Consider the following 13,204-nt stretch of genomic DNA (forward strand, 5'->3'; position numbering starts at 1 on the left):
AAGTGTAAGATGCTGCTTCCTCACTAAATATTAGGCTGGACAGGATCCAAGCAGGTACATTTCCAAGAAATGTATCTCATGCCCATGAGACACTGCCTCCAGTACCTATATGTATTTCTGGGCAATTCTTGGTCAACTTTAAAAAGCACATTCATCCTGAATTGCTTGGCAAGGCTGAACAGTACATTTTATGAAGAGAAGGAATTTTGCCAGTCAGGGAAGCAGAGGCAGAGAAAAAGTTCTTTTTAAACTTATAATGGGATTATTTGATTGTGTTGAAGAGTGATTAGATATTCTGACTCGCATTTTCATGTAGGTGACATCTGATTAAAAGAAACTTTGTTTTTCAGCACCGTATGAGGGTGGTGTTTGGAAAGTTCGTGTTCATCTGCCAGAGCACTACCCCTTCAAATCTCCAAGTATTGGCTTCATGAATAAAGTGTACCATCCTAACATTGATGAAGTTTCAGGCACTGTTTGCCTGGATGTAATAAACCAAGCTTGGACAGCTTTATATGGTGCATATATTAGATACTTTCTTTGTAATTCATTAAACCCAGTTCTTAAAGTAGGAAGATCTCATTACTCAGATATGGTCTTGATGCATTGCATAGTACTTGATGAAAGACTTGTATAGTCATAAAAAGAATTACTTTAGGTTTGTCATCAAAAAGTATCGAGTAATCAAATGACATTTATGATTCTTTTGAATAGCATGAAGATAGGGCAATGACATGTGGTGAAAGATGATACATTCATAGGTGTAAATTTCCATGAATTACACTTCTTATAGAGAAATTTGCAATGAGAGAATATGGAGAATATTAGATTTATCAGATGCTTTTGGCAAAGATTTGTAATTATTAGACTTATGGGCTTTGATTTTTATCTTTATTTTGGTTTCAGATCTGTCAAATATCTTTGAAAGCTTCTTACCGCAACTTTTAACTTATCCAAATCCTATTGATCCCCTGAATGGGGATGCAGCTGCGATGTACCTCCATAAACCTGAAGAGTATAAGAAGAAAGTATCAGGTATGACTATATGGAATGCATAGATATCTTACCTGAAATTTCATGGAAACTTCTTTTTTGTATTCAGAATGAGTTTTGGTACCTTGCCTTTTAAATCTCGTTGAAAGGCAGATGGATCACATTTATATGGATGCCAGTATACCAGAACAGAGTAACTGTTCCTTATCCTCCACTACCAGGTATGTAATTCTTCATTTAGAATGTGTTATCTCTTAAAACTAATAATGCCCCCCACACTTAAGATGGAATTGTGCCAAACTCCCACAGCTCCACCCCATATGAGCAGCTTGTGCACCTCTAAGGCCACTTAATGTTATTCCATGATTTTCAATGGAGAAATTTATTGTGTGAGCAATTGATGATGGGGAAAATGGAGATCTGTGTTTTGGTAGACACAGTTCTGTAGAGTTTCTTGTATGCTCTTTCCATTGTGTTCCTTTCAGTGGGCAGTCAGGGTTAGTGTGAGGACAAGAGCTAAGGCAGTGGTAGCTTTTTGCTGAAGGAGGCGTTGTGGGAATGTATGAAAGAGGTTAAGGAAGTGATGTGGGCAAAAACTGGAAGTAGATTGCAAGAGGTGGGTGATTATTAGTACTTATGCACTTATCCACGAGAAGGGTGACAATAAGAGTTGAGTGCTTGGGAGGTGTTAAGAGAGTGTGTCAGTAGTTAACATTTGATGCGAGAGATTGGGTATAAGCAATGGATGATTTGAATGCAAAATCTAGTAATGTGGCAGTTGAGAGTATAGCTGGGGGGCCTGGGGTATTCAGTGATGTGAATGGAGAGGGTGAACAGCTAACGGAGTTCTGTTCTGAAAATGGGCTGGTGATTGAGAATATTTGGTTTAGAAAGAGGAACATACATAAGTATATTTAGAGTAGGAAAGATAGTAAGCAGTCTTTTTTGGATTATGTACTAATTTCTTGGTTGTGAATGTGCTGAGAGGGGCAGCTGACCATTATCTGGTGGAAGCAAGGTTGAAGATTTGTGGAGGGTCTTGGAAAAAAGGAAATGTTTTGGATAAAAAGAGGGTGGTGAAAGTAAGTGAGCTTGGAAAAGAGGCATGTGTGGAGAGAAATCAAGTGAGATTGAGTGTAGAATGGCAAAAGGTGAGAGAAGATAAAGTTTTAGGAGTGGGTGAGGAATGGGAGATGTTTCAGGGAGCAGTGCTGGCATTGTGAGAGAAATGTGCAGCATGCAGAAGGTGAGAGGTAGGCAGGTGAAAAAGGGTAGTGATTGGTGAGGTGATGAAGTTTAAGTTGCTAGAGAAAGAGAAAAGAGATGTATGGGTGTTACAGGGAAGGTGTGTAAGTAGATGTACAAGACAATGTGGCAGGATCTAAGAGGAAGATGCAAGAGCTGAAAAAGAAGTTAGAGTTGGGATGAGTGAGTATCAACAAACCTCATAGGGAATAAGAAAATGTTTTGGAAGGAGATTAAATAGTGTGAGAAAAACAACAGAAGAGATAGGATTGTTTTTGACTGGCACAATGGGGAAGCTTTAAGAGGCAGAGATGAGGTGAAATGTTTATTGTGTTTGTTAACAGGGTGGCAGATGATAGGTCTATGAGTTTAAGAGGTCTGCAAAGTGAGAGTCAGGGCAAGTGATGGAATGAAAAGAGGAGAGGTGGTGAAAGCCTTGCCTGAGATAGAATGTTACAAGGTAGCTGGAGTGGATGTTATTGCAGTTGAAAATCTTCAGATAGGAGGTGACTGTGCTTTAGATTGGTTAATTAGGATTTTTGATGTGTGCAATCATGATGAGGTGCCTGAGGATTAGTGGAATGATTGTATAGTGCCATTGTATTTATGCATGGTGGACTAAGGTACGATTTCAAATTACAGATAAGTTCATTGAGTGTACCTGATAAGTTGTATGGAAGATTGGTGATTAAGATATTGTTGTTATGAAGAGAGCATCATACTGGGGGGAAGAACAATGTGGTCTCATGAATGGTAGAGTACATTGGGATCAGGTGTTAACTTTGATGAATGTGGCATTTGTGGATCTAGAGAAAGCATATGATAGGGTTGATTGAGATGCTTTGTGGAAGTTTCTATGAATATATGGTGTGGGAGGAAAGCTCTTAGAAGCAGTGAGAAGTTTGTATCGTAACAATAAGGCATGTATGCAAGAAGGTAGAGACTGGGGGAGGAACAGTGTGGTTTCAGGAGTGGTAGAGGATGTGTGGATCTGGTGTTTGCTGCAAGGAATATGTGTGAGAAATACTTTAAAGAAAAAGAAGGATTTGTAAGTGGCATTTATGGATCTGGAGAAAGCTTATGGTTGGGTTGATTGACAAACCTTTTGGCAGGTCTTACAAACATAGGGTGTGGGAGGAAAGCTACTTAAAGTAGTGAGAAGTTTTTATCAAAGTGTAAGGCCAGTGGACAAGTAGGAAGAGAAGAGAGAAAGCTTATGGTTGGGTTGATTGACAAACCTTTTGGAAGGTCTTACAAACATAGGATGTGGGAGGAAAGCTACTTAAAGTAGTGAGAAGTTTTTATCAAAGTGTAAGGCCAGTGGACAAGTAGGAAGAGAAGAGAGTGAGTGGTTCCAGGTGAAGGTTGGTCTTTGACTTGGATATTTGAATTCACTGTGGCTTTTTGATTTGTTCATGGATAGGGAGGTGAATACAAGGGAGTGTCTTAGAGAGAGGGGTGAGTATGCAGTTTGTAGAGGGTGAAGGTGGCCTGGAAGTGTTATTTGTTGTCTGCTGATGGCCCAGTTCTAATGGTAGATTCAAGTGAAAAATTGCTGAAGTTGGTGACTGACTTTGGGAATGTATGTAAAAGGAGGAAGTTCAGAATAAATGAGAATAAAAACAAGGCTATTAGATTTAGTAGGGCAGGAACAGGTTGTTTTGGGTGTGAATTCAAATGGAGAAATTTTGGAAGAAGTGATGTTTCAGAAGCTTGGGAGGGGACATAGCAGCAAGTGGCAGAGAGTCATAGGGTCAGTGAGGAGATGGAGGTTCTTAGAGCATTGAGGAATATTTGTAAAGAGAGGTCTGTATCTGGGAGGACAAAAATGGGTATGTTTGAAGATACAGTAATCCCAATGATTTTGAATGGGCTTTAGGCATGGGCAAAAACTGAGTGTTGGGAGCAGGGTGGATGTGTTGGAAATTAGATGTTTGAGGACACTATGTGGTGTGAGGTGGTTTGCTCCAGTAAGTATAGAAAAGGTAAGAGAAAGGTGTGTTAATAAGAAGAGTGAAGTTGAGATAGCTGAAGCATGTGCTGAAATGGTTTGGACTTATGGAGAGATTGAGTGAGGAGAGGTTGACTGAAGGAATGTATGCCATAAATGGAGGGGAAAGTAGGAAGGGGAGAACAAACTGGAGTGGAAGGATGGAGTGAAAAAGACTGCAAGTTGTTAGGGTCTGAACATGCAGGAGGGTGAAAGGTGTGCATGGGATAGAGTGAATTGGAATGATGTGGTGTACTGCAAGTAATTTGCTGTCAGTGGAATGAACCAGGGCGTGTCAAGAGGCTGGGGTAAACCATGGAAAGGTCTGTAGGGCCCGGTTATGGAAAAGGAGCTGTGATTTTTGTGCATGATGAAATTAATTAAACTATAGCAGAGTAATACAGTGCTTGACATCCACAAAATTCTACTTGGGCTCTCATCAGACTACTTTCCTAATTAACGAAGTTTCCTTAAAAAACATCCACACTGCCCAAAGTTATGTTCAGATGAGCTAGTAGAACAGTGTCTGAGAATAGAAGAGAAAACATTCATTGCCAATCAAAGAAAAACAAAATTCTACTTGGGCTCTCATCAGACTAGTTTCCCAATTACAGAGGTTATCTTGAAAATTGAAATTGTAAATTGCCTTGCTCTCATTGAATCAGGAGATTAAGGTAGGTGAAGGTAGGTCTGTGATGTTACCATGGCTGTTTAATTTGTCTATGGATGTGGTGTTGAGTGAGTTAAACACATTGGGTCTTGGAGAGAGGGGTAAGTATGCAGATTGTTGGTGGCAAGGGAACCAGTGAAGTGCATTAGTTGTTTGCTGGTGACACAGCAGTGGTAGCAGATTCAAGTGAGAAACTGCAGAAGTTGGTGTCTGATTTTAGGAAATGAGGAAGTTTAGAACAATTGTGAATAAAAGGGAGGTTAGCAGGTATCAAAACCACTCCATATTCTTCAGATTCTCTCCATTCACACTCACAGCACAGTTAGCCTGCCTCTTCCCACTGCTAAACACCTTACTTCCATTCACAGAAGGTTTCAACTTTCTTTTTCAGGCACATTCATAAACTTGGAAACCGCTTTCGCAGGTTCTCACTCAAATCTGCCGCTAGAACTGTGGCATCGGCAAACTGCAACTTACATCACAGGCCCCTCCACCTTCAGTGGATTGCAGTCTTGCCCTTTTTTCTAAGACCTTAGCATTTACCTCCCTCACCATCCTATCCATAAGCAGATTAAGCTTTTCACTGGAGATTTTGTTTTCAAGGTCAGTTCCCCAAAAGTATCGTTTTATCAAAAAATGAGATTGTTAGTATAACCTTTTCTGTTACTTGTACTATTTGTTGTCAGTGGATTGAGCCATGGCATATGAATCAGCTGGTGGAAGCCATCTTTTTATTACTTTTACTATATGCTGTTAGTGGACTGAGCCATGGCATATGAACCAGCCAGGGGAAGCCATATAAAGTTCTGCAGGATCTGGTTGTGGATAGTGGGTTATGGTTTTGTTGCATTACAGCTGGATGTGAGTGAATAAGGCCATTTCTGTGTTTATGCTGGCTTTTTCTCGCTATTGCGAGAAATGGCAGATAAGTATGAAAAATCGTATGTGCAATGATCATGTGTTAACACGATTGATATTTTTTTTAAATCAGTATATTTTAAAGATTCTTGTCTTCATTGAAAAAGAAAATTAAATTGGATAAAAGTTGATATAGATAACTCACTTTAGTCAAGTAATGCCAAAAGTACACGAGAAGGATAACCCATGTATTAATGATAGCTGATTTATGAAAAATATATATATTTTTTTTTTTTTTTTTTTTTATACTTTGTCGCTGTCTCCCACGTTTGCGAGGTAGCGCAAGGAAACAGACGAAAGAAATGGCCCAACCCCCCCCATACACATGTACATACACACGTCCACACACGCAAATATACATACCTACACAGCTTTCCATGGTTTACCCCGGACGCTTCACATGCCTTGATTCAATCCACTGACAGCACGTCAACCCCTGTATACCACATCGCTCCAATTCACTCTATTCCTTGCCCTCCTTTCACCCTCCTGCATGTTCAGGCCCCGATCACACAAAATCCTTTTCACTCCATCTTTCCACCTCCAATTTGGTCTCCCTCTTCTCCTCGTTCCCTCCACCTCCGACACATATATCCTCTTGGTCAATCTTTCCTCACTCATTCTCTCCATGTGCCCAAACCATTTCAAAACACCCTCTTCTGCTCTCTCAACCACGCTCTTTTTATTTCCACACATCTCTCTTACCCTTACGTTACTTACTCGATCAAACCACCTCACACCACACATTGTCCTCAAACATCTCATTTCCAGCACATCCATCCTCCTGCGCACAACTCTATCCATAGCCCACGCCTCGCAACCATACAACATTGTTGGAACTACTATTCCTTCAAACATACCCATTTTTGCTTTCCGGGATAATGTTCTCGACTTCCACACATTTTTCAAGGCTCCCAAAATTTTCGCCCCCTCCCCCACCCTATGATCCACTTCCGCTTCCATGGTTCCATCCGCTGACAGATCCACTCCCAGATATCTAAAACACTTCACTTCCTCCAGTTTTTCTCCATTCAAACTCACCTCCCAATTGACTTGACCCTCAACCCTACTGTACCTAATAACCTTGCTCTTATTCACATTTACTCTTAACTTTCTTCTTCCACACACTTTACCAAACTCCGTCACCAGCTTCTGCAGTTTCTCACATGAATCCGCCACCAGCGCTGTATCATCAGCGAACAACAACTGACTCACTTCCCAAGCTCTCTCATCCCCAACAGACTTCATACTTGCCCCTCTTTCCAAGACTCTTGCATTTACCTCCCTAACAACCCCATCCATAAACAAATTAAACAACCATGGAGACATCACACACCCCTGCCGCAAACCTACATTCACTGAGAACCAATCACTTTCCTCTCTTCCTACACGTACACATGCCTTACATCCTCGATAAAAACTTTTCACTGCTTCTAACAACTTGCCTCCCACACCATATATTCTTAATACCTTCCAGAGAGCATCTCTATCAACTCTATCATATGCCTTCTCCAGATCCATAAATGCTACATACAAATCCATTTGCTTTTCTAAGTATTTCTCGCATACATTCTTCAAAGCAAACACCTGATCCACACATCCTCTACCACTTCTGAAACCACACTGCTCTTCCCCAATCTGATGCTCTGTACATGCCTTCACCCTCTCAATCAATACTCTCCCATATAATTTACCAGGAATACTCAACAAACTTTTCATATATTGGTATTGTACAGGAGAGTCCTTTTATCCTCGTTATTACTATTCATTACCCTTGGATCACTGCATCATAACTCTCTTCATCATCTGTTTCAAACTCTAAAAGAATGCTGTCAATATCCTTTTGTGTATCTGGCCACATTCTTTTTTATTTTCATAATGAACTGTAAGTGGGGAAAATAATATATATGAAAGAAGGCAATTATAGAATGCTATGGCACTTGAAAGGTTTATCATAATGTATCTCATAATCCATCATTTACTTACTCATCCACACAATCAAATACAGTAATAGATGATACATACTCGTATGGTATATATGAACGTAATGGTGCCCATAACTTACCAGGAAAGAAAGAATTACCAAAGAAGTACAACCTTGGAATTTTGTAGCATTCGAAGGGTACTCCATCATTTGTCTTGTAATATTCCAGGTACTCCACCATTTGTCTTGTGATATTCCATTGTTTACCTGCTCAGCTGTACTGTCATACAAAGTAATAGGTGATGTAGATATTTGTACTGCTGTGGTTTTGATGCATTACACATGACAGCTAGAGAATGTGTGAGCGAATGTGGCCTTTGTTGTCTTTTCCTGGCGCTAGGGGTTTCTGTTTCATGTGTGGCGGGGTGGCAACGGGAATGGATGAAGGCAGCAAGTATGAGTATGTACATGTGTATATATGTATATATCTGTGTATGTATATGTATGTGCACGTTGAAATGTATAGGTATGTATACGTGCATGTGTGGGTGTTTATGTATATGCATGTGTATGTGGGTGGGTTGGGCCATTCTTTCATCTGTTTCCTTGCGCTACCTTGCTAATGTGGGAGACAGTGACTAAGTATAATAAATGTAAAAAGAGAAATGAATAGATATTTGTACTGTATACATGGATGTAACGAGCATTATTTACTTCACCTGCTTGTAGTAATTCTGGGGGTGAAAAGCCACATGTGTGGTGTCTTTTGATGAAAGGGAACATTGTCTATTTGGGGAACTTCTTTCTCCAGAAGAGTCCATCATTTTCCTATCTCTGAAAATAGCACCACCTTGGAGCTGCAGGAGCCCCTTCAGTGAAAGAGATACTGGAGATGTAAATGATTACAGAATGATGGTGCCCATGATTTATTGGGAAAGAGATATTTACTAAAGAAGTGCAACAAAGGGATGTTATGACATTTGAAAGATATGCAGTTGTATATCCCATGATATTACATTGTTTACCTTCTCATTTACACTGACGTCTACTTGCATATAGTAATCTATGATATACATATTTCAGTTTCATATATTCATGCAATGGTGCCCATAATATCTGATATGTCGAACTTGCACAAACTCGTGATCATGTTAGTGCACTTTTGATTATGCTTGTGACAGGCTGATCCTGCCATCAGGTAGCAGTGCATACAATTTTTCATCATTGTTTAAAGTTCTAGGGACTCATGTCAGCCTCTTTGGAAATGTGAAGAGTTTTGGCAGCTGTGGAGAAAAGTCAGTTACCACGAATATTGACAATGTAAATTTGGTTGACTGAAGGTGATAAACAGTATGAAAAGGTAAAATTGCTATGGTAACATGAAACAACCCTGCCACAGACCCACCTTCACATGGAAGTGCTTACCCTCTTCTCCTCCCATTTACACACTGTTACAAAGTCATCTGATTATTCATTAGTTATTTTCTTTAGGTTAACAAGTTTATGGAATTCCATGGTGGAGTGGTTAGTGTTCCTGACCATGGCACATTTATTGGCTGCCAATGGTTGAGTGCATAAGTTTGAATCCTGGTTGTGGCAATCAGTGTACAGTCATCCCATTTGTTCATCCACCCCTAGGGTACTTGGATACCTGGCTCAGGCTAGGGTATATAGGGAACAAAGAGAAGTGGGAGACCAAATTGGAGGTGGAAACATGGAGTGAAAAAGATTTTGGGCGATTAGGACCTGAGCTTACAGGAGGGTGAAAGGTGTGTACGGAATAGAGTGCATTGGAATGATGTGGTTTACTGGGGTTGATGTGCTGTCACTGGACTTGACCAGGGCATGTGAAACATTTAGGGTAAGTCATTGAAAGGTCTGTGGGGATTGGATGTGGGTATGGAGGTGTGGTTTCGGTGCGTTACACCTGTGTGATTAGATTTGGCCTTTTTTGTTTCCTGGTGCTACTTTGCTGATGCAGGGGGATAGGGGAAAAAGAATACTTCCCACATATTCCCTGTGTGTCGTAGGTGACCAAAAGGAGTGGGAGTTGGGGCTGGAAATCCTCCCCTCCTGTTTTACTTTTCCAAAAGAAGGGACAGAAATGGGGGCCGCCAAGTGACTAGTTTTCCCTCTGAGGCTCAGTCATCTGTTCTTGAATGTTACCTCCCATGTATTCCTTGCATGTCGTAGAAGGCAACTAAAGAGGGCGGGAGCAGGGGGCTGAAAACCCTCCTCTTCCTTTATTTCAATTTCTAAAAGACTTGGAAGGCTCAGATTGAATGTGTGAATGTGAGTGTATGTAACCAAGATGAGAAGAAAGGAGAGATAGGTATTATTTTTGAGGAAAGAAACCTGGATGTTCTGGCTCTGAGTGAAACAGAGCTCAAGGGTAAAGGGGAAGAGTGATTTGGAAAAGTCTTGGGAATTAAGTCAGGGGTTGGTGAAAGGACAAGAGCAAAGGAAGGTGTAGCACTACTCTTAAAGCAGGAATTGTGGGAATGTGTGATTGAGTGTAAAGAAGTAGATTCTAGATTGATGTGGGTAAAAATGAAAGTGGATGGAAAGATGGGTGATTATTGGTGCTTATGCACCTGGTCATGAGAGGCAAGTGTTTTGGGAGCAGCTGAGTGAGTGTGTCAGCAGTTTTGGTGCACAAGAGCAGGTATTAGTGATGGGTGATTTAAATGTGAAGGTGAGTAATGTAGCAATAGAAGGTATAATTGGTGTACCGGTGGTATTCAGTGTTGTGAATGGAAATGGTGAAGAGCTTGTGGATTTATGTGCTGAAAAAAGACTGGTGATTGGGAGTAGCTGGTTTGCAAAAGAGAGATAGATATACACAAGTATATGCAAATGAGTAGGAGGGCATTTTTAGATTACATGTTAACTGATAAGTGTGTCAAAGAGACTTTTGGATGTTAATGTGCGTAGAGGGGCAGCTGGTGGGATGTCTGATCACTGTCTTGTGGAAGCAAAGGTGAAGATTTGTAGAGGTTTTCAAAAATAAAGAGATTGTCAGGGAGAAGAGAGTGGTGAGAGTAAGTGAGCTTAGAAATGAGACTTGTGTGAAGAAGTACCAGGAGAGATAGAATGTAGCATGGCAAAAGGTGAGAGCAAATGATATGAGGGGAGTGGGTGAGGAATGAGTTGTATTTAGGGAAATGGTGATAGCATGTGCAAGAGGTGCATGTGACATGAGAAAGGTGGGATGTGGGCAGATTATAAAATGTAGTGAATGGTGTGATGAAGTACAGTTGTTATTGAAAGAGAAAAGAGAGGCACTTGAATGAGTGCAAATGATTAGATGTATAAAAGAAAGCAGGAGGAGGTCAAGAGGAAGGTACAAGAGTTGAAAATGAGGGCAAATGAGAGTTGGGGTGAGAGTGTCATTAAATTTTAGGGAGAATAGAAAGAAGTTTTGTCTGGAGGTAAATGATTTATTTGCATAAGGCAAGAGAACAAATGGGAACATTGGTTGGACAAGGTTTATTGAATGTGTTTGATGATAGAGTAGCAGATGTAGGGTGTTTTGGTCAGGGTAGTGTGTGAAGTGAGAAAGTCAGGGAGAGTGGTTTGGTGTAGAGAGAAGAGGTGGTGAAAGCCTTGCACATGAAATCCGGCAAGGGGGCGGGTTTGGGTGGTATTGCTATTTAATTTATTTAGAAAGGGGATGACTGTGTTGTTGATTGGTTGGTAAGGATATTTAATGTATGTATGGATCATATTGAAGTGCCTGAGTATTGGTGAAATGCATGTATTGTACCATTGTACAAAGGCAAAGGGGATAGAGGTGAGTGTTCAAGCTGCAAAGGTGTAAGTTTGTTGAGTATTCCTGGAAAATTGTATGGGAGAGTATTGATTGAGAAGGTGAAGGCATGTACAGAACATGAGATTGGCGAAGAGCAGTGTGGTTTCAGAAGTGGTAGAGGATGTGTGGATCAGGTGTTTGCTTTAAAGAATATGTATAAGACATACTTAGAGAAACAAATGGATTTGTATGTGGCATTTATGGATCTGGAGAAGGCCTATGGCAGGGTAGATAGAGATGCTTTGTGGAAGGTCTTAAGAGTATATGGTGTGGGAGGTAAGCTGCTAGAAGCAGAGAAGTTTTTATCGAAGGTGTAAGGTATGTGTATGAGTAGGGAGAGAGGAGAGTGATTGGTTCCTAGTGAAGGTAGAGAGGAGAGTGATTGGTTCTTAGTGAAGGTTGGTCTGCAGCAGGGGTGTGTAATGTCTCCATGTTTTTTTTTTGTTCATGGATGGGGTGGTTAGGGAGGTAAATGGAAGAGTTTTTGAGAGAGGGGTGATTATGCAGTCTGTTGGGGATGAGAGGGCCTAATCAGGGCATGTGAAATGCCTGGGGTAAACCATGGAAAGGTCTGTGGGGCCTTAGGTGGATAGGAAGTTGTGGTTTTGGTGCATTACACATGACAGCTAGAGGCTGAGTGTGAACAAAATTGGCCTTTTTTGTCTTGTTTCCCTGGCACTAGCTTGCTGATGCAGGGGGTGGCAATGCTGTTTCCAGAAGGTTGGGGTGGTGCCGGGAATGGTTAAAGGCAAGCGAGTATGAATATGTACATGTGTATATATGGTTCAAAAAGAGAGATATGCACAAGTGTAAGTGTATGTATGTGAGTAGGAGAAATGGTCAATGAGCATTTTTAGATTACATATTAATTGATAGGTGTGTAAAGAGAGACTGTTGGATAAAAATGTGCTGAGAGGGGCAGCTGGAGGGATGTCTGATCACTGTCTTGTGGAGGCAAATGTGAATATTTGTAGAGGTTTTCAAAAAAGAGGAGAAAATGTAGGGGAGAATACAGTGGTGAGTGTAAGTGAGCTTGGAAAGGAGACTTGTGTGAAGAATTGCCAGGAAATATTGAATGTAGAATGGCAAAAGGTGAGAGCAAATGAAGTGAGGGGAGTGGACAGGGAATGGGAGGTATTTAGGGAAGCAGTGATGGCATGTGCAAGAGATGCATGTGGTATGAGAAAGTTTTTCACCATTTTCATTTACCTTACTGAATATCTCATGCTCCCCAGTTATACCATCAACTGCTACTTTACTCACTTTCACAATGAGATCACCCATTGCTGTTGCCTGATCTTATGTATCAGAACTAGTACTGACACACTCATTCAGCTGCTGTCAAAACAGTTGACTCTCCTCATCATAATTCTTCTTGTGGCGAGGTGCATAAGCACTAATATTAATCACCCAACCTGAGTAATCCACTCAGTATTTTACCCACATCAGTCTGGAACTCCCTTCGTTATACATTTTCACACATACCCACATTTCCTTCAGCAGTAGTACTTTTTTCTTTCATACTATTCGCCATTTCCCGCATTAGCGAGGTAGCGTTAAGAACAGAGGACTGGGCCTTTGAGGGAATATCCTCACCTGGCTCCCTTCTCTGTTCCTTCTTTTGGGAAAAAAAAAAAAAAGAGAGGGGAGGAT

General features: G+C 40.8%; 1 protein-coding gene across 1 annotated transcript in view; it reads left to right on the forward strand.

The window, feature by feature from the left end:
• Window positions 1-13,204, forward strand: part of UbcE2H (ubiquitin conjugating enzyme E2H) — a 145,100-nt gene that overhangs the window by 107,336 nt on the left and 24,560 nt on the right. The window contains exons 4-5 of the mRNA XM_071666793.1: window positions 351-518; window positions 907-1,035. Of these exons, the coding sequence (XP_071522894.1) occupies window positions 351-518; window positions 907-1,035 (297 nt within the window). The remainder of the gene's footprint in view (window positions 1-350; window positions 519-906; window positions 1,036-13,204) is intronic.

The sequence above is a fragment of the Panulirus ornatus genome, chromosome 11 (genome assembly GCF_036320965.1).
Source record: "Panulirus ornatus isolate Po-2019 chromosome 11, ASM3632096v1, whole genome shotgun sequence".
NCBI lineage: Eukaryota > Metazoa > Arthropoda > Malacostraca > Decapoda > Palinuridae > Panulirus > Panulirus ornatus.